This window comes from Pseudophryne corroboree, chromosome 6 (genome assembly GCF_028390025.1).
Source record: "Pseudophryne corroboree isolate aPseCor3 chromosome 6, aPseCor3.hap2, whole genome shotgun sequence".
Taxonomy (NCBI): domain Eukaryota; kingdom Metazoa; phylum Chordata; class Amphibia; order Anura; family Myobatrachidae; genus Pseudophryne; species Pseudophryne corroboree.
In genome coordinates this window covers 594295115-594317013 of record NC_086449.1, presented here as the reverse complement: position 1 = coordinate 594317013, position 21899 = coordinate 594295115, and the positions used below count along the sequence as shown (strand labels likewise).

At 39.3% G+C, this 21899-nt stretch overlaps 1 protein-coding gene and 1 long non-coding RNA gene across 2 annotated transcripts; both read left to right on the top strand.

Moving 5' to 3' along the window:
- Window positions 1-2007: 2007 nt before the first annotated feature.
- On the top strand, window positions 2008-7739 carry LOC134933064 (uncharacterized). Its single transcript, XR_010179587.1, has 3 exons — window positions 2008-2080; window positions 7083-7123; window positions 7684-7739. It is a non-coding gene; the product is annotated as an uncharacterized LOC134933064 (long non-coding RNA).
- Window positions 7740-10173: 2434 nt separating this feature from the next.
- LOC134934629 (uncharacterized PE-PGRS family protein PE_PGRS46-like) lies at window positions 10174-21489 on the top strand. Its single transcript, XM_063930019.1, has 8 exons — window positions 10174-10188; window positions 10294-10368; window positions 10491-10544; window positions 11652-11693; window positions 13764-13847; window positions 14693-14758; window positions 20909-21346; window positions 21469-21489. Exons 1-8 carry the CDS (start codon window positions 10174-10176, stop codon window positions 21487-21489), a joined length of 795 nt encoding a protein of 264 aa, XP_063786089.1.
- Window positions 21490-21899: the final 410 nt, after the last annotated feature.

Sequence of the window (21899 nt, the reverse complement as noted above, 5' to 3'; positions counted from 1 at the left end):
ATCAACCGCCACTGGTGGAAAAAATGTGGAGTTTCCAACCCGCCCAACGGCGGTTTACGGTTAGTTATGTGTTCGGGGCGGGCGGGGTGGGTTAAGGGTGCGGCCTCATAGTTAAAAGCCAATCCCGGGTATCCCGGGAATCCCGGGATTGCCCATTTTTCAATCCCAATACTTGGGATTGAAAAAATAACCCAGGATTGGCTTCCCTACATGGTTGGCATTAGTCTCTTGTTTATTTTGAAAGAAGCTAAGTACCATGTTATTCTGCCAAGAATCAGCCCTTCTAGGGGGTTCAGTATGTTTGACTGATGTTTGAAATCCCAACAGGGGCAATGTAAGTATATTATCCCCTCTCCTCTACACCCTAACCCTCCATTTCCACAGCCTAACACTGACCTCCCCCCTTAGTGCCTATCCCTAACCTCCCCCGGTCAGGGCCGGTGCAAGGTCTCACTGCACCCTAGGCAAGGCTTCAGCCTAGCGCCCCCTAACCTTATAAAGCCCCACCACCTAACTTTCAAAAACCCCAGCACTGCATCTGCACATGGGGTCTGGTGGGGATATTTAATTGTATGTGTATATATACATATATACACTTACACATACACTTGTATGCTCCTTATTGTGTTCCTTCCCCCCACCTGTAAGTTCATTACTAACCCCCCTCCTCCATATATACTGTATTGTACCCCAGTTCCTGTGTTTTCTCTTTTATGCTGTTTACATGTGCAAACCACCCATTAGGCGGTAAGATCTGTACTGTCTGTGGTCCTGCAGAACCCCCATAGGTTACTTACACTAAAGTTGTTTCAACTTTTCCCTCATAATTGCCATGGTTCCTCTTACAGGTGGCAGCAGCATTACAGTGATGCTACTGGGTGTAATCAGGAGCTGCTTGCTGCTGGAGAGCCGGGATCCAGGGTCCTGGAGGAGGTGCATCAGGGCTATGAGGAGCATCCATGGCGGTTCCCCTTGGGAGCCATAGTTACATCCACCTCCTATGTGCCCTCACATGACTTGATGTTACACGTGTCAAAGGAGGAAGCGCTGAGGCAGCTAAATATATGATTGCTGCTTTAAAAAAAGTCCAAGATCATAGAGCATCCTGCACCTCCAGCAAAATTGGACCTTACATATATCCCTGTGTCTTTACATTTTGCTAAAGATCAGTAAGTGCCTATCATATTTATAGTGATTTATAGTGATTCAACTTATTTAGGCCATACGTATAACATAAGTGCACTGTTGAAAATGGGCCAAAAACCTGTCCGAAACGCCCACAAATTCGACAAAAAATGTGGATCCACGGCTAATCCAATGATCCACAAGTTTTCTGACAAGTCGGATTATTCAACAAGTCGGAAAAACGGCACTGGAATTGAATAGGTCAAATCCAGATACGACCTCAGAAAGTCGAAAAGTGACATATTTCCAACTTGTCAAAAAGTCCGACACTAATTGAATAGACCCAATAGTAATGATTCTTTCTTCTGGTTCTGTTAGCTTGGCAGTTAGATTTTTCCTGATCTGAAGAAGCAGCTGTTACAGTGAAATGTTCACTTGATGCAATACTAGGTACAGTAATATGTGTCTCTTTTTTTGTACATGTCATCTGTACTGAAAATGTACCAATTTTGTGTTATAAGATATGAAACTTTATAATTTAGGATATTTCTATATGGCATGGTGCTCCGTGTACACATAAGGTGCAAGATTGTTACATAACTGTCATCAATTAAACCAGATAAGGAGGATTTACAAGTCCTTGTAGCCTCTGTAAGTCACCCATGATAAATGCAGGAAACAGATATTTACTAAGGGGTGACAGATATATCTGCTGTGACACACGTAGAAGCAAATAATATGATCCAATAATGACAATTATCTATTCTATGCCAAGTTGTTAGCACTAAAAGCAGGAGGAGCCATCACTCTACGCAAACACAGTGAAAGTATAAAATGGGTGTATGAAGTGGTCATCTTCAGATACTTGGTTCGGTATTCATCTTAGAAATCCTGTAACCAACAATCTCAGTCATGAAGATCGCAGCAGCTTTCCTGCTTGTGGGCGCCTGCCTTGGTAAGAATGAATATTGCTGCTATAATTAAGACTGTGAAAGATTTTGTGTCAAGATAAGCTTTCCTAATATTTCAATGTAAGTTTTATAACTTTGTAGGGTTTAGGGCATAATATACTAATTCATTATGGAAAACATAATGCTTAGAGAAAAGGAAAACATATACAGTGTAGTTGAATTTGATCTTCCTTCTATAGAATATTTGTAATATGTATCTATCATACTGAGTGGAAATGTATCAAGCCCAGGAGAGAAATAAAGTAAAGTACAGTATTTGCCCAGGACAAAAAAAATCAGCTTCTACAGTACCTGTCATCAGGGGCGGATTGGGAACAAAAAGCGGCCCTGGAAAAATTTGTACTAGTGGCCCCACATGGGCAGCACAAGAGGTGTAAGGTCTAGCCATGGGCCATGGCAGCAGCACCCTCCCCCCAAAACTTTCCAGATAGTGGGCATGTCTAGCATCAAGGGGGAAGTTAAAAGGAAATACAATTAAATATTATGAGCACATTATATGATACACCTTTAGAATTTAGGAAACTATATAATTCTTTAGAAAGATATATTTTCTTGCTTATTACACCAACTGTATCCCAATCAGTATTCACTCAATCTTATATGTCAGCCAAGCAGGCAGACAGAGCATACACTAGATCATCTGCAATCACAGGCTAAGTGGCAAAGTAATTTTCATATATGCAAATTATTTGCATTCTTATTCATTATGTCTATAAATAGGAACACTTCCTCAAACAAAACAGGCCCCACAGGTGCGTAGGCCCACCGGGAATCTTCCCTGTAAGCCCTATGGCCAATCCGCCTCTGCCTGTCATGTCACAGAATAAGCTATAAAAATGACAGAAGCCAATTTGATGTTTCGGTAACATCTCTACTTTATCTATCTCCAAGACTTGAAACATCTCCCCCCCAAAAAAATGTTAATAATATTAGTATGGTATATTACTATACATTTGAATAAAGTCCCAGAAAATAAGGGGCTCATTTTTCAACCAGTTGTGATTAAAAAAACTCATTTTGTATGATAAATGATGCTCCAGCCAATCATCTCCCAACTGTCATTTTTCAAACACATGACACTTGGAAGCTGAACCCATGACAGTAAAGAGCTGATTGACTGGAGCACCATTTATTATATGCAGCATGTTTTATCATTTACAATAAGTTTCATCACTCTTTGATAAATGGGCTCCCAAATGTGAAATATAAGGGGTTCCCTGTGTGATAATTGTTGCTGCCACCTCACAGAATTATAGCAGAACCCCATGATCTCAACACACACAGCTTTATAATTCAGTCCACTCCTAACATACATGTACAGTAGCATTTTCTGCCTGTCAGTTGTGACACAAATGATCCTGGAAATATCCATTTGTGTAATGTTAATGTAAATCAACATAACCAATGACAAAATGTCCATATACAAATATCGTAACATAGAAGGAATGCCTATGAAAACAGTACAATTAGCAACTAAGACCTAATCATGATACTTTTAAAATTGTTCAGTGGGTTAAATACATTTTATTAGCTATGCATTAAAATGATAAGCTCAGACTACTGACAATAAATATAATTATTGAATTTAAGGGATATATAAAGAAAACAAAACAATTGTGACTAACAGTCTGAGGGGAAGATGTACGAAACCTTGAAGAGAGATAAAATACAGAGAGATACTGTAAATTACCAACCAATCTTATCCAGTCATTGGGGGTAATTCCAAGTTGATCGCAGCAGCAAATTTTTTAGCAGTTGGGCAAAACCATGTGCACTGCAGGGGAGGCAGATATAACATGTGCAGAGAGAGTTACATTTGGGTGGGTTATTTTGTTTCTGTGCAGGGTAAATACCGACTGCTTTATTTTTACACAGCAATTTAGATTGCAGATTGAACTCACCACACCCAAACCTATCTCTCTCTGCACATGTTATATCTGCATCCCCTACAGTGCACATGGTTTTGCCCAACTGCTAACAAAGTTCCTGCTGCGATCAACTCAGAATTACCCCATTAAACACAGCTTGTCTAAAGACAGAAGCTGATTGGTTGGTACTATGGCCCTCATTCCGAGTTGTTCGCTCGTTCTTTTTCATCGCATCGCAGTGAAAATCCGCTTAGTACGCATGCGCAAAGTTCGCACTGCGACTGCGCCAAGTAACTTTACTATGAAGAAAGTATTTTTACTCACGGCTTTTTCTTCGCTCCGGCGATCGTAATGTGATTGACAGGAAATGGGTGTTACTGGGCGGAAACACGGCGTTTCAGGGGCGTGTGGCTGAAAACGCTACCGTTTCCAGAAAAAACGCAGGAGTGGCCGGGGAAACGGTGGGAGTGCCTGGGCGAACGCTGGGTGTGTTTGTGACGTCAACCAGGAACGACAAGCACTGAACTGATCGCACAGGCAGAGTAAGTCTGGAGCTACTCTGAAACTGCTAAGTAGTTAGTAATCGCAATATTGCGAATACATCGGTCGCAATTTTAAGAAGCTAAGATTCACTCCCAGTAGGCGGCGGCTTAGCGTGTGTAACTCTGCTAAATTCGCCTTGCGACCGATCAACTCGGAATGAGGGCCAATATTTCTCTTCACTTTATCTCTCTCCAAAGTTTGATACATCTCCATCTGAGTGTGTATGAATATAAAGTAAGAAAATAAATGTTTCTAAAAAAAAAAAAATTTAAATCACATTCCTCAGCAGACATTATTGGCGGGAGTCCGAGATCACCAGAGGTGCGGAATGCTGACCGATCTTCAATGTTTTTAAAGGGGCAATTACTTGCAAGGCATGGTTTTGCCTTGTAAGTGTTTGTTCCTTTAAAAAAAAAAGATAAAAATAATATGTGATGTTGTACAGTATAATTATTACATTCATATGTCTATTAAGTGCCTTTATCAAATGTATATACAGAGTGCGGCTCTATTGCATTTGTGCACTCCCGGTGTGACTAGGTGATCCGTCCACCTAGTCATGCCAGGAGTGCACAGAAACGCTCCTATTCTAGTGAATGGGGCACATGCACATCATGGATACGTTCAAGCCCCAGACGCAGCAATAGGCGCAGGCACCGATGGAGCTACAATTAGCATGGTTCCATCTGTATCATGGGATTTTACTGTTAAAAAGCTCTGATTGGCTCACGGATCGGCGCTGAATTAAACTGAGACACCCGCCAGAGACTGAGGGGAAGGAGAGGCGCAGGCTGCTCTGTCGTTCCCTCACATTAGCGGCGGTGCGGCAGGTGCAGTGGGGAGCAGAAGAGGGAGGGAAGAGGAGCGGCGGCCCGACGGTTTGGGTACGGCGTACCCACGGCTAAATTCTTACGGGTACGCCGCACCGACCCGTACCCACACACTTGCACCACTGGTCCCCCCTCCCCCGGATTTACTATAACTACCAGTTGTCTATAACTACTATTAATATAGCTATCAGTTGTCTATAACTACTATTAGTATAGCTATCAGTTGTCTATAACTGCTATTGGTATAGATACAATATGTCTATCACTGCTATTAGTATAGATAACATTTGTCTATCACTGCTATTAGTATAGATACCATGTGTCTATCACTGCTATTAGTATAGATACCATGTGTCTATCACTGCTATTAGTATAGATACCATGTGTCTATCACTGCTATTAGTATAGATAACATTTGTCTATCACTGCTATTAGTATAGATACCATGTGTCTATCACTGCTATAAGTATAGATAACATTTGTCTATCACTGCTATTAGTATAGATACCATGTGTCTATCACTGCTATTAGTATAGATACCATGTGTCTATCACTGCTATTAGTATAGATAACATTTGTCTATCACTGCTATATTAGTATAGATACCATGTGTCTATCACTGCTATTAGTATAGATACCATGTGTCTATCACTGCTATTAGTATAGATACCATATGTCTATCACTGCTATTAGTATAGATACCATGTGTCTATCACTGCTATTAGTATAGATACCATGTGTCTATCACTGCTATTAGTATAGATACCATTTGTCTGTCACTGCTATTAGTATAGCTACCATTTATCTATCACTGCTATTAGTATAGATACCATGTGTCTATCACTGCTATTAGTATAGATAACATTTGTCTATCACTGCTATTAGTATAGATACCATGTGTCTATCACTGCTATTAGTATAGATAACATTTGTCCTTCACTGCTATTAGTATAGATACCATATGTCTATCACTGCTATTAGTATAGATACCATGTGTCTATCACTGCTATTAGTATAGATACCATGTGTCTATCACTGCTATTAGTATAGATACCATATGTCTATCACTGCTATTAGTATAGATACCATTTGTCTGTCACTGCTATTAGTATAGCTACCATTTATCTATCACTGCTATTAGTATAGATACCATATGTCTATCACTGCTATTAGTATAGATAACATTTGTCTATCACTGCTATTAGTATAGATACCATGTGTCTATCACTGCTATTAGTATAGATACCATGTGTCTATCACTGCTATTAGTATAGATACCATGTGTCTATCACTGCTATTAGTATAGATACTATATGTCTATCACTGCTATTAGTATAGCTACCATTTGTCTGTCACTGCTATTAGTATAGCTACCATTTATCTATCACTGCTATTAGTATAGATACCATATGTCTATCACTGCTATTAGTATAGATAACATTTGTCTATCACTGCTATTAGTATAGATACCATGTGTCTATCACTGCTATTAGTATAGATACCATGTGTCTATCACTGCTATTAGTATAGATACCATGTGTCTATCACTGCTATTAGTATAGATACTATATGTCTATCACTGCTATTAGTATAGCTACCATTTGTCTGTCACTGCTATTAGTATAGCTACCATTTATCTATCACTGCTATTAGTATAGATACCATTTGTCTATCACTGCTATTAGTATAGCTACCATTTGTCTACAACTGCTATTATTATAACTACCATTTGTTTGTTCCTGCAGTTTCCACAAATGCATATGGTATCAAAAATAGACAATTGTCGGTAAGTGACTTTTGTTTACTCAGTATAGAACATGTGTTGGAGTAAGTACCGATGTAGCCATGCTATACATGTAGTTGTCAAATTAGTTTTGCATAAATTGCAGATTTAGGGGGGTATTAAATTAGCTCTGGCAATTTTGGAGCTATCAAAATTACCCCGCTGAGTATTCAATTGCGGGCCGTTTTCACCCATTTTTTCAACTATCCCTTTTTTTCACTTTTTTTTTAGTGAAAAGGCACTGCTGAAGAAAGTCTCAAAATCTGTAAAAATGGCCCATGTTTTCACCAGCGCAGGTGCAAAAACTTGGATTCGCTGATCCACATGTTTTTGCTTTATCCGAATGTTTCGACAAGGCGCAAAAACGGCCCTGCTCTTGCATTGGGCGAATCCCCATTCACCCTAAACAAATAGCGAAAAGTGCATTTTTTTCACCTAAGAAAAAGAACGGCACTGATTGAATACCTCCCTTAATGAGATTGTTAATACTACTTATTCAGCGCCGATAAGAAGTTTAGTATAAAAATGTACCTTATGTATGTATTTCATTTGATCTCCTGCAGGAACGTGATGCACATTCTCATGGTCGTATGATGGCGTTTGTACTGAAAAGATGGGGTGAATTGCAGGTAAAGAATAACACAGGAAATTACATTTTGCATACAGGTACATAGACTGATCATAGACAGCAGCCATTGCCCGTTCTTACTGTATCCCCAACATTTACATTGACAGAGAATATGCTTTGATGTGCAGGAAAAATGCAACCAAATAATATCCATAAAATAGCAATAAGTAATGACTGAAGGCTTGTGCTCTCCTAGCTATTTGAGACAGTGTTGTTAGCATTACATAGCTTCCAACATTATCTCAGTGGGAAAATGAAAAAGTAAAAAACATTGATAAATTCTTGCATGCTCACTCTTCCTTTTTGTTCATAACCAGAGAGGCTCCTACTTGTCAGGATGAGGGGGGCTATTGCTGCCCATACTGCACTAGAGAGAAGAGGAAAGAAAGAGACCTCCCAGGGCTGGCTGGTCCCAGCACCTGCGCAGGCACTGGGACAGGCGATTATGGGCTATGATTAACAGAGCGCTTGCTTCCTGTTAGAAGCCACTCCCTGCCTTTCGGGTAGCTCTACCTGGCTTACATAGGCTACAGCTGATGCAGACCTTAGAAGCTAGGGATTTTTTGAATGTCCTTAAAAGTGACAAAACAGCCTCCCCTTGGGACATCCTGTTCTGTGTGTGATTAACAGGTAGCACTTCCAATGGGAAGTCACTGTCAGTCTCAGTGTTGCCAGTGCAGTTGTGGACTGCAACTGACTCATTGAGGTGGCAAATTTTCCTGCATGGAGTAGATTGGGAGCCTAGATACATCCGACACTGTTTAACCCATCATCTACTCCTTCCTGTAAAAAATTTTTTAACGTGTGTATTAGTATTTGTACATACCAACTAGCTAAAGGAAAGAAAACATTCTGTAAAATAATTTCATATAATCACATTTGGAGGCCTAATAATTCATTTGAACAATAACATATATTACATCATGGGATAGCATCATTTGATGCATTAGAAACTGTTTGGCTACAGTATATTTATTTGAATATACAATTTGTAAAGCTTAGCAGTGACATTAAAAGATAAATGGGATATCACAAATATACCCCTTTCACACTGCACAAATAACCCGTCATTTTGCCGGGTCGACATGGGTCGGTGTGCAGTGTGAAAGGACCATGGTCGAAATCCCGCCTGACTTGGTAATTCAACCTGGGAATAAAGCAGTGTTATTCCCGGGTTGAATACCGGCCAGTGGTGACCCGGGACCCGTACAGTACAATAGGGAGAGGCTATCAGGGATGAGCTCATCTCCCAGCACCACCTCCACCCCCACTGCCGGCTCCGCCCCCCAACACTATGGCAACCGACCCGGCAAATTGCAGGGACGGTATGCCTGCTGTTAGGGTCCAATGGCGGATCCCACCCAGGAAGGACCCGTTTCCAATACCCGAGTGGGATCCGGCATTGGCGGTGTGAAAGGGGTATTATAGAATTAGTTACCCTAGCGCAAGAAAGGAGCAGCAAAGAAATTCAAAAGATATTATCAAACCTCATAACATAGAAAGTGAACCAATATAAGGAAATTCTACACTCCACTGTATGGATATAGTGAAACCAATAAATAAAAAGTCCAATTGTGTGTATATAATGATGGTCAGGCTCTGCACTTGTAATAGTTCAATGTAGATTTTTTCTTTGTCTTTCCAAATATATTCTTGAGTATATCCTTCCAAATGTATGCCATAGAAATAAACAGGAAATATATAGTGTAAAACGATGTTATATCGGATGAAAATAACATTTACATTCTCCAAAATACACCTTCACCTAGAAATATGTGGCGCTTGTATAGTAAGACAAAGAAAAATTCTACATTGTACTATTTCAAGTAGAGACTAGTCATCAATATATGCACAAGTTTTGATTTTTTTATATAGTGTTTTGGCTATATCTATACAGTGGAGTGCAGCATTACCTTATATTGCTTCACATTAAAAGATAAATGTCATAGTGTATGTTCCTAAATCCCCCATATACTGCATGGGCTGAACTATATATAAACAGAAGATACCCAGTGCCAAATGGAATGTAGAATCAATGGACAAAAATCTGGGACTCAGCAGCATTTACATTTGGTAAAATGAACCATAAGCCATCTATACTTCATACTACTCCAAATACCAGTTAGAATAGAGGTGTAACAGAAATGTTTTTATAAACATTGAGTCACAAACACTGAGGAAGGAAAGTGATGCTAGTCAGTATAAGAAACATTGTAACATTGTTTGTCCAAATGTTACTTTAAAACATTAGTTGATTTCCTCCTAACTCTGTATCAGGTCCTAATGGGACAATAGGGATGAAAGGGTTTATCTTACATTGTAATATACAGTATTAAAAACCCTGAGCTGTGAGATAAGGAGAAAAAGGCTTTAGGTACATTGAGGAACATGTAGGAACACCTCAATTTCCAAACAAGTTGGTCTAATGAATACTGAAAAGGTGACAATGAAGCTCACTGCATATATATATATTATATACATTTTCTACAGATATTAGCATAATGTGTGTATTGCTGAATATATTTATTTTGTTTTCTGTATGCAGAACTGCCAGAGGTGTAGCGATCTTGAAAGATACTGCATGGAAAAGCACTTAGTGCAAGATCTGTGTCTCATTGTGGTAAGGCCCATTTGACTTTCTATCATATCATGGCAAAGGTTTAACAAATACATTTGTGTCAGATTTTATTACAGAAACTGCACTGTCATCATTTATTAATTACTGTAACATGTACTTTTTAGAAACTGATGACAAGTGACATGGGATGCAGTACCCAGGATCTTCTTGGGAATGTGGTAAGATGTTTTTATAAGACTACTCATTGGAGTTGCAGAAAAGATTCTCAAAAAAAAACAGCAATAAGAATTGACATCACCCTGATATTGCATGACATCCAGCATCCCAGGGATAAAATTGGTGACAATATTTACCTAACCTCTTGCTCTTCCAAACCTTGCCCTATCTAACACATACAGTAATGTCCACCTTTCGGCAAGTACAACAAATCAGTAAGCTCTCATTTTGGTCACTGAAAATAGACTGTTGGGGATGATGATGCTACATTTCAATTATCCTCAAGATACATTAAGGGCCCATTTATCAATAACTTTTATAATATGCAACAAGTTTTATAACTTGTTACATATGATATATGGTACCCCAGCCAATCAGATCATGTCATGTGTTTGCAAAATGACAGTTGGGAACTCATTGGCTGGAGCACCATTTATCATACGCAACACGTTTTAAAACTCGTAGATAGATAGGTCCGTTAATCTGTTATTTTCTAGCATCATTTTTATTTGGTAATACAGTGATAAAACACAACATTTAAAATTTAAAATAATACAGTAAAGTATATATTTATCAACAGTAATTTATATTAAGCACACAAATTTTATTTACAGAGAGTTTGGATCATATAATCTATAGAACCATATTGTTTAGAAACTAATTCAAGTACCAGTAGGTTTTTGGAGTGTTGGAGGATCCTAGAGCACCCAATGGAATCTCACGCAAACCTAAGAGGATATACAAACTCCACACATATTATGTCTTGTCAGGAATACTACTCATAACCATAGAACTGTGAACAGTAATGCTAACCACTGCACCAACCGTGCTATATACTTTTTTCTAGATTCATCAAATTGTAAAGGTTTTGGCTTCTCTGTGTTTACAATTTGTTGAAATTCTGGCTTATATTTAATGAGTGAGTTATAGTATACTATATAGGTGAAAATGTACGTAGGAAAATTTATTTTCAAGGATGAATCCCAATGTTTTGCTGTCTAAACCCATTAATACTTTGTAAATTAAGAGTAAATGTATAAAGTACATCAGTAGTTACATTATTTCAATTTTATTAAACCTCACAGAAATCTGTTTTAAACCTTTTTCAGAGATTGGATTTCCATGTCACATATTTCATTAAAGTTGTGGAGGTAAGGTGTTCTGTTCTGTCATTGGTTATTGTGTTACTAAAAAAGTAAAGAAGAACTAGTAAAAATGTGGGTTAATAAAAGAATGCAAGCAATAGGTAGTAATTGCGGACTTTCTGTCTGCTTCTCCAGCAGGGGGCAGCTAGGTGTGCTATGTAGGAAGCATGGCAGTGCAGGGAGCGTGATGGTATGATCACGTCTTTGTGTCCCCAATATATACAATTATTGGAATTGTGAAATGAGTGGTAAAGCCATGATGCTGCAAGTAAGAGCAAAATATATCACTGGCTGCCCAGACCCCCACTTTACACCCATGTGCAGCTGGCATGCATTCTCGGGGAAACTTGCTAACTCTTCCGGGCATCCAGTAAAGCCACCTGAAATTCAGGAGCCTCCTGAACATTCCTGATGAATCGGCTAATTTGCAGCGGGTGTATGGGCTATACTGAGAGAGCAAAAAGGGCAGTAACTCCTGCTGATCTGCCCTTCTAGTGACTTAGCCTCAATCTCTTGAGAATCTGATGCCATAAGAGCGTGTACTGAACCCTGAATTTAAGAGCTCTACACATACTCCTCTGTCACTTGGTGCTCAGCATCACATGATCAAAGCCGTGTAAGGGTAGTGTCAGGGGCATTTTAATCAACCCCTCCTTTCCAGCAGCATGTAGACTCTGGCATTATGCAAAAGTCTACGGCAGATAGACCCGGGTGCGTTATTTGTGTCTGCATCTACATCTACAGCTGTAAGGCCACAACGGAACTCCGGAGGGGTAAGTATTAAATATGAATGCTAGGTGCGTGGTGTGGGCCCCCCTGGACCGGGGCCCATGTACACTGCACACACTGCAACCATTATAGAAACGCCTATGGGTAGTGTGTACTGTAGTTGGAATCAATGAAAATGGAAATCATTTAAGAAGAGCAATGTAAGGCACACGTGTGAAAAGAGGGACATACAGTATGTTTCATAATCTAATAGTGTTTGGGTAGAGGGGCATGTGAGGGAAAAGCCGATGGTAGGTAGGGGGCATGTCAGTGTGTTTTATTGTATTGTGATTGGCATGTACAGTATCAGGTGTGTGATGCTACAGAAATCTGAATATAAAAGTCAGTGTGTATAGAGTACATGAATAGAGTAGCTTGGACTAATAGAAGGTGGTAACTAGTATCATGCCTAAGGACACACGGGGTCTCAGTCCATCTCTGCATATTAAACATGTGTGCATAATTCTTTTTAATCTGAGATTCAGAGCTAAATAATATATGTTGTCCATTTATCGGTTTCCAAAAACACTATTAAAACACTATTAAATAAACTCTGTAAAACACGGGCTTACTTTATATGTTAGAACAGCTTTGCATACCTCCCAACATGTGTTCCAAGAGCTACAAAATGCTTTTTCCCCAGACTTCCCTTTTAATTTGTGACTGCCATCACCTGTGGTGAAACACCTTTCTTATAACTATAATTATCTGGCCGATCTATCCAATATAAGATGATCGGGCAATTATTTTCAGCGTGTATGCGGGCATCCGATCCAAAAATATTGATTGTCCCTCCGATTCAAATGTTATCAATTTTAGTGTGGTCAGTGAAGACATGCCTTCTGTTGTTATCCAATCTCATCTTTACCAGGTACAACAAAGGAGGGTACAGTCGCAGTTTCGGATTTGTTAATGTGACAGACTGTGAATAGGTTGCAGAAATGTGTTTTAAATAAGTGAAAAATTATTATTAAGTTTAGGGTGGACTCTGAAAAGTCTTAATGATAAGTCTTAAGTCTTAAAGTATTAAAGTTAAGTCTTAAGTCTTAAGTTCTTAAATAAGGGCACTGAGTTTATAGCCTTATTGCTGCTTTAACAGTATATTATACAGGTTAGTACTGGCACAGATGAGATTACAAAACACAGCTGTAGCAGCTCATTGACAAATTATTTCACACAACCTAAATCTACTGTATTATTCAAATATAAAACATCATGTGTATCCAAATTTATGTATGTAATTTTTCACATATACATTTTAACTACAGTATTAGGCTCTTTTGCAATTAATATGATTTTTGTTTTTAGGGTGGAGATGTTGATTCATTTATTAGTTTTCTGAGAAGCAATGGAAAGATGAATCAACTTGTGCAATCTTTCTGTGGCGTGCTGGTAAGTCACGATATTGATTTGTCACCTATGTCTGTCTAATGACTAGCAGAAGGAGTACAGTTTACTATTCCTATTCTTCTCATTATTATTTTTATAATTAATTTTTTGTTGTTGTACTTTTTACATTTTTATTACAATTTAAATAAGACTATAGAGCATGTTTTCCCGTCCTCAAGGCACACTAACAGTCCAGGTTTTAGTGATATCCAGGCTTGAGCACAGGTGACATAATTAGTACCTCAGTTATTTTGATTTAACTATCTGTGCTGAAGCATGGATATCATTAAAACCTGGACTGTTAGTTTGCCTTGGGGGCCGAGGTTGGGAATGCCTGCTACAGAGTATAGTATATAGAAAGGGAAATAGAGCAATATTGTAGGGGAATACAGTTGTCAGTCGCTAACTGAACACTCTCACTCACTCAGTCTCTCTCTCTCTCTCTCTCGCTCCCCTTCCTCTCTCTCTTCACCCCTCTCTCTCTCTACCCCCTCCTCTCTCTATATATATATATACTGTATGTTATATATATAACTGGTAGTTATATTGCGATCAGGTACATATGGAAATACAAAGTCTCTAGGTGAAGTACGTTCCCAACTTTCAGCATTAATACTTTTTTCTATATTACCTATACTGAAACACTGGAACACACCAGGAGTTTGTATATTTCTTAATGTACATGAGTGCTCCACACTATTGGTCACTATGATTACTTTTGGAGTAAAGCAATGGTAAAGCTTTGGATGGGTTATTTCTAAATACCAGAACCCCTGCTGTAGTATTTCATATATGTATAGATCCATAGTAGTAGTATCATATATAATACATTTCTATATTTTTTGCAGAATGGACATTTAAAGGCTGCCAATGTTGATTTCGCAGTAGTCTTGAATGGAATCAACAGCGTTGTGGTAGGAAAATCATATTCACCTTTCTCTTACAATTTCTAAAAATACTAAATAACAGCTCAGATACAAACATGTAAGGGTAAATTTACTAAGATGGGAGTTCTATTTAAGATGGGATGTTGCCCATAGCAACCAATCAGATTCCAGGTATAATCTTCTAGAAGGTGCTAGATTAATGAGAAGTAGAATCTGATTGGTTGCTATGGGCAACATCCCATCTTAAATAGAACTCCCTTCTTAGTAAATTTACCCTGTTGAGTCAGGACTAAAGCTGTATTTTATTACATATTCCATTATAATACGGTATAGGCCATTTACATAAAAATTATGTGAAAAGAGCATTTTACACATGGTTTTCATGCAATTTTATTTTTCACAATGTTTTAAACTATTAATGTATACTTTATTCATGAACTGTAAGATATCACCAAACATCACATTTTGTTTAATCAAAAAGTGATATTTTTCAAATGTATCAAGCACAGAAAATAATTTTTATTGGCTTATATGTTACAATCTTTTGATGGCAAGTTAGGTAGAATTCCAGGAAAATGCATGAGGGAAGGCGTCTTTTCTCATCATTTCCCTGAATCTCTGTGTTGTTCCTCCCTGTCTAAGCACAATGAGCTATGAAGTAATAATACATAGATTTTTTTTCCACTTGTTAAAACATCTTATATTATAGAAATCCCTACTTAAACAACATCCTACTATCATTTTAAGTAAACGTAACACTGGGCTTGATTCAGAGATAGATGTTTACTCAGAATGGCCACCTCCTGCCCTCTTGGAAGGCCAGTAAATCAGACACAGTTTTTTGGAAACACAGATAATGCTGCCCCTGCCCTGCCCCAAACAGACGCAGCATGTCAGTCATGCTGTGCCTTGGTTGCACTGCTTGGGATCTTGCAGGACTCCTTCTGCCCATGCACAGTCCCACAGACATCAGAGATGCATGGAAACCATTGGGTTTATGTACATCTCGGAATCAGGCCCACTGTTCTCACTAATTACTTAACTAGCCATTATAACATGACCACTTGATAGCTTTGAAATTGTTTAAAAATACTTATGTTTGTGCCATTTAAATTACTTTTTCTATGGATGGCTTCTGTGTTCTTATGCTGATGCCATTTTTTTTGACTATTCTACTTTTTGCAGGAACATACACTTTTTTCGAATGATCCTGTATTTAATTTTCGTAATTCCCTTTGGTACATTCAAGTAAAAAAACAACTTTAATGTCATCTAAATAAAAAGTGATAATTTTTGCATTAAAATTGTGATTAATAATAAATACCCCACATGGAGATGGAATAGGGAGGAATGGGGTGTCCAAAGTGCTTGATTAAGGAATTGCAGCATACTATATGAGAGGTGGACTTATCTGCAGATACATTTGCTAACAGGAGTATCTTTTGCGAGTGCTCATCCTTTGTACTGAGAGCCATCATCATCATCATGACAATGATGATTCTCTCATAGCATTGCAGTGTATTTATTATATTTTTAAAGAACATTGTTCAATTCCCCCAAAGTGATCTACTGTAAGCAGTGACGTAACTAGGCATTTTAGCGCTGTTTGCAAGAAACGGCATTGGCGCATCCCCCCCATGCAAGATACGGGCAGTGCGCGCCATAGGGGATGGAAAATATATAGGGCATGGCTTCATGGGGAAGGGGCGTGGCCACAAAATAATACCAATTCATACTACGGTGCACAGTAGTCTCCATTATTCAAATTCCGCTGCACAGTAGTGCCACTACACCAGGTAGAGCCCCTTTTACACATCACAGCAGACAGTCCCCCTTTTTACACATTACGACAGACAGCGTCCCCTTTTTTACACATCACGGCAGACAGAGTCCCCTTTTTACACATTACGGCAGACAGCGTCCCCCTTTTTACACATTACGGCAAACTGCGTCCCCTTTTTACACATTACGGCAGACAGCATCCCCTTATTACACATTATGGCAGACAGCGTCCCCTTTTTACACATTATGGCAGACAGCGTCCCCTTTTTACACATAACGGCAGACAGCGTCCCCTTTTTTACACATTACGGCAGAGAGCGTCCCCTTTTTTTACACATTACGGCAGACAGCGTGCCCTTTTTATACATTATGGCAGACAGCATCCCCTTTTTACACATTGCGGCAGACAGAATAGATAGAGAAATAGAGAGAGGGAGGGAGAGCGAGAGAGAGAGAGAGATATTTCCCATCTCTCCCCGCTGGCAGTCAGGATCCTCGTGCTGGCAGATGATCAGATCCTTCGGTGCAGGCAGGGGAGAGGGAGGAGGAGGGAGGGGGGACTGGAGCCGCAGCAGCGCTATGTCATTGGTAGTAGCGCCGCTGCAGCTGTCCCCTCTTCTTCTGTATTGGCTGCCCGATGCCGCTGTGTATGCTGGGATGAAGGAACTGCATCCCAGCATTCACAGCAGCGCCGGGCAGTCAATACAGAAGCAGAGGGGACAGCTGCAGCGGCGCTACAACTAATTACATAGTGCTGCCGCGGCTCCAGTCCCCCTCCCTCCTCCTCCTTCTCCGCTGCTGCTTGCTGCTGCTCTCCTCCCCAGCGGCGAGGCGGCATGTAATGAGTCAATTTGACTCATTACATGCTGCTGGTTATTGCGCCCTCAGGGCAACTGTGCTGTGTGCCAGGCACACCTGGCACACACACAGTTACGGCCCTGACTGTAAGCACCAGTGCATAGCATGGGTTCCTCCTGCAATAGCTGCCACCAACACCAGGCTATGATATGCTGGGCTGGTCACACTATAACAGTGAAATCTATATCTTTGGGGTCCAACTTCAGCCTGCAAAGTATAGAGCTGTAATCCATGTTCAAGAAATATGTGGACACCCTATAAAAAATAAGTAACCCTAGCAATTTATATGCGTCCTACTGGTCCCTGCAAGACTTGCTAGGACCTGTAGTAGTTCATTGAAAAATACTATAAAAATCCTTTATTTAAAATAAATACACCTCCAAGCATTTTTTTCACAAGCTTAATTTCAATGTCTTCCTTTACTTTCTTCTTCTTGTTTGCAGGTAAATCCAAAGGGGAAAAAAACATTAATACAATAAAGTTAATTCCGACTCCATGTGGGATATAGCCACAATTCCTTTCCTCCTGAATATCAGACCATTTTTCTTCTCACTCTATTGGCAATATGCACAGTAATAACCTGCGATGTGCAAGCTGTACAGGAATTAGTGGGTAATTGAGATCTGATCGCAGCAGCAAATTTGTTAGCTAATGAGCAAAACCACATGCACTGCAGGTGGGGCAGATATATGTGTAGAGAGAGTTAGATTTGGGTAGGTTATATTGTTTCTGTGCAGGGTAAATACTGTCTGCTTTATTTTTACACTGCAATTTAGATTTCAGTTTGAACACACCCCACCCAAATCTAACTATCTCTCTGCACATGTTATATCTGCCACCCCCCACCTCCCCCTGCAGTGCACATGGTTTTGCCCATTAGCTAACAAATTTGCTGCTGTGATCAAATCTGAATTAGGCCCCTAAGGTGAGACTGCTTGTATTTTTAAAGCGGCAATCATTTACAAAACAAAACCAGATGAGTTTTTCCTTGTAAATGATTGCTGCTTGAAACATACGGTTGGACATGCCTGAATTCCCGAACAGCCTGAACATCGCAGGCTATTACATATTGCCTTGCATCACTTAAAATGTTTAAGAAGAACTAATAGATTTCTTTCCTGTCTATTTCTGGAGAATGTTTACAGTCGAAATTACTATTACAGTTTCCTGTTAAAAAACAGACACTGCAAGTAGACATGCTGCTATGGAAACATATACTAGGACTATGAGAACACTAATAGAAAATTGACCAATTAAAAAAAAAATATATAAATGGGAGTGAAATAATTCAAGTGACATATAATAATAATACTAATCATCATCATCATCATCTAAGCATGTATAAAACATAAATACAACATGTACAGTACATGCAATAATAGTCTAAGAGCATAACTATGGACAGCAATTAAGATAATTTCAATAATATGGATATGTGAAAGTATATACAGTACTTTATTACAGTGATGCAATTATAGTTAATGTTTATGTCCATGGGAATATAAGCTTTAATAAGGATCTGATTTGCAGTCACTGTCCATGGCAGTATGTTGCACAATGTTTGATAAGATGAAAGGATCTGCAGAGAACCTGCTAGGTTTCAGGTGAAACAACAGAACAGATATGATAGTCAGATCAGTCATTGTGGAAGATGAAGCGTAAATGTAATCACTAAACTGAGGTTGTAATCATCGTGTGGACAGGTACAGGTGTCTGTTTATTGGTTTCCGAGTGCATCAGAAATATGGAAAAGGTCTCTAATACTGTCCAGTCCCGATTAAATACTAATGTGTGTTGTTACTGAAAGTGACTCGATCAGGAGATGGGGTTTAAGGTGTGAAGTACAAATATATCCCTAGTCATTTGTAAAGCAAATGAATTGTAGACAATGGCACCCATTTGTTCTATGTTTACCTTTCTGAGTCCATTGTCAGCAGCTGCGGTGATGCTTATTCACCGAGACAATAGTGCGTTGGATTTTCCCAGCGTATTGCGCATGCACAGTATGGAAATCACCAGAGAAATGGCTGACGTGTCATTTTTTCTGAGAACTGCATATGCGCAGTCAGCTCTGGCATAGCGCCAGAGTCTCTCCCCTACTCAGAGCAGTACTCCTGTCTTCAGAGTAGGGAAGAGGGCCTTGACGGATACTGCACACGGGCCCCTTCTTCTCTTGATATGTTGCCTGAAGTGCAGGTGTAACTGTTCAAAAAATTCCAAGCACATTATAAATAAAAATGGCAAATCAGGTGTATAGTATTTATTAAAACATGCATTACATCTATATAGGCAACCATCTTCAATAACAATAGAAAATAGTAAAGAAAAAAACCTTATTATGTCCATAATTATGCCTTTAATGTGAGTTTGCTCACATATGAGAGAGGGGAGTCCTGTCTTTCACATTATATGGACCCCTTTGCAATTATTGCCTGGTGATCACTAGACAATAGCCCAGATTTATCAAGCCTTGGAGAGTGATAAATTGCACGGTGATAAAGTACCAACCAATCAGCTCCTGTCATTTTTCAAACCCAGCCTGTGACATGGCAGTTAGGAGCTGGTTGGTTGGTACTTTATCATCGTGCAATTCATCACTCTCCAAGGCTTGATAAATCTGGGCCAATGACCGAAACAATATACAAAAAACAGCAACAAATTTCCACGGATGGTGTGAATCTAAAGCCAATACTTCCCCATCTTGTCCCTCATTTAATGTGGGTACAAAATTGTGGATGTGTTAGAATGAGTAAAATGAATAATGGCATTTTCTGAAAATACAATGCCTTGTGGAAAAAACAAGCTATCATTTGTGTAAAAATAAATGTTTGAATGTGACCAACACATGTGTGAAAAAATTATCTCAACACAGTGGTTAGGAAACCCTCAGCATCAAAGGGGTTAAATCTTGTATTCCCATGGACATAAACATTGGCTCTAATAGTGACACTGTAATAAGGCATATTGTGGACACTATTTACACTGCTGTTTGTCGTCTATAACTGCTTTTAAACTAATATTGCAATTAGATGTTATTTTGATGTTTATGACATGTTTAGATATTATTAAATCTCATTCATATTACTCCATGCTCATACATATTATTATTTAATTGGTCATTTTTCAACTGGTGTTCTTATAATGCTAGCATATTCTTTCTTTGCATCCACTGTGTAAAGTGGCCTTCCTTCACAGCTTAGCAGCTCAGAGACATCTGATATCTATTAGTACTCTTGAACACACAATCCTTCCTATCAGAGCACTCTACTTCACACCACGAGACTAGCTGCTAAGAACCAGTGCTATGGCAAACAATACTGTCATTTTGGAACAGCAGGGGCACCGACGTCTGAGTTACATAGTATGGCATTGGATATACATTTGATTTTCACTTCCAAAATTCATATTAGAAAAATAATTATGTTTTTAATGCTAAGTAGAAACCATCAATTCCAGATCTGTATTGCATTTGTATTGTGTAACTCTTACATCTTTTAATTGTTTTTAACTTCTAACTTTTGTTTTTATACCTTATAGGGAGGATCCCTCTCTTTTGCATTTAATCTTCTTGGTGGGGTTGTTTCTGGTTTAACTGGTCTTGTAGGTGGTCTTGCTGGTGCTGCTGGTAATATTGCAAGTGGTCTTCTTGGTGCTTCTGGTAATCTTATTGGTGCTGCTGGTAATATTGCAAATGGTGTTGCAGGTGCTACTGGTAATCTTTTTGGTGCTGCTGGAAATCTCGTAGGTAATCTTGCTGGTACTGCTGGCAAACTTGTAAGTACTGCTGGAAATATTGCAGGTAATGTTGCTAGTACTGCTGGAAAGCTTGGAGGTGGTGTTGTTGGTGTTGCTACAGGTGGTCTTGGCAGTCTTGGAGGTGGTTTTGTTGGTGGTGCTACAGGTGGTCTTGGCAGTCTTGGAGGTGGTGTTGTTGGTGGTGCTACAGGTGGTCTTGGCAGTCTTGGAGGTGGTTTTGTTGGTGGTGCTACAGGTAGTCTTGGCAGTCTTAGAGGTAGCATTGCTGGTGGTGCTAGAGGTGGTCTTGGCAGTCTTGGAGGTGGTTTTGCTGGTGGTGCTACAAGTGGTCTTTCTGGCAGTCTTGGAAGTGGCTATATTAGTGGTGCTACAGGTGGTCTTGGAGGTGGCTTTGCTAGTGGTGCTACAAGTGGTCTTAATGGCAAACTTGGAAGTGGCTATATTAGTGGTGCTACAGGTGGTCTTACTGGCAGTCTTGGAGGTGGCTTTGCTGGTGGTGCTACAAATGGTCTTAATGGCAAACTTGGAAGTGGCTTTGCTGGTGGTGCTACAGGTAGTTTTACTGGCAGCCTTGGAGGTGGTTTTGCTGATAGTGCTACAGATAGTCTTGCTGGAAAGAAAGGAGAAGTTTGGGGATAAAGAGGTAAGGTGTTATCATGTTTAAGATAAAAATTAAAAAACAAATAAAAAACAAAATCAATGTGCAAATGTATGTTAGTAACATAAATATTAAGAATTGGAAACAGTTTAATAAAAATAAGAGTTAATCATT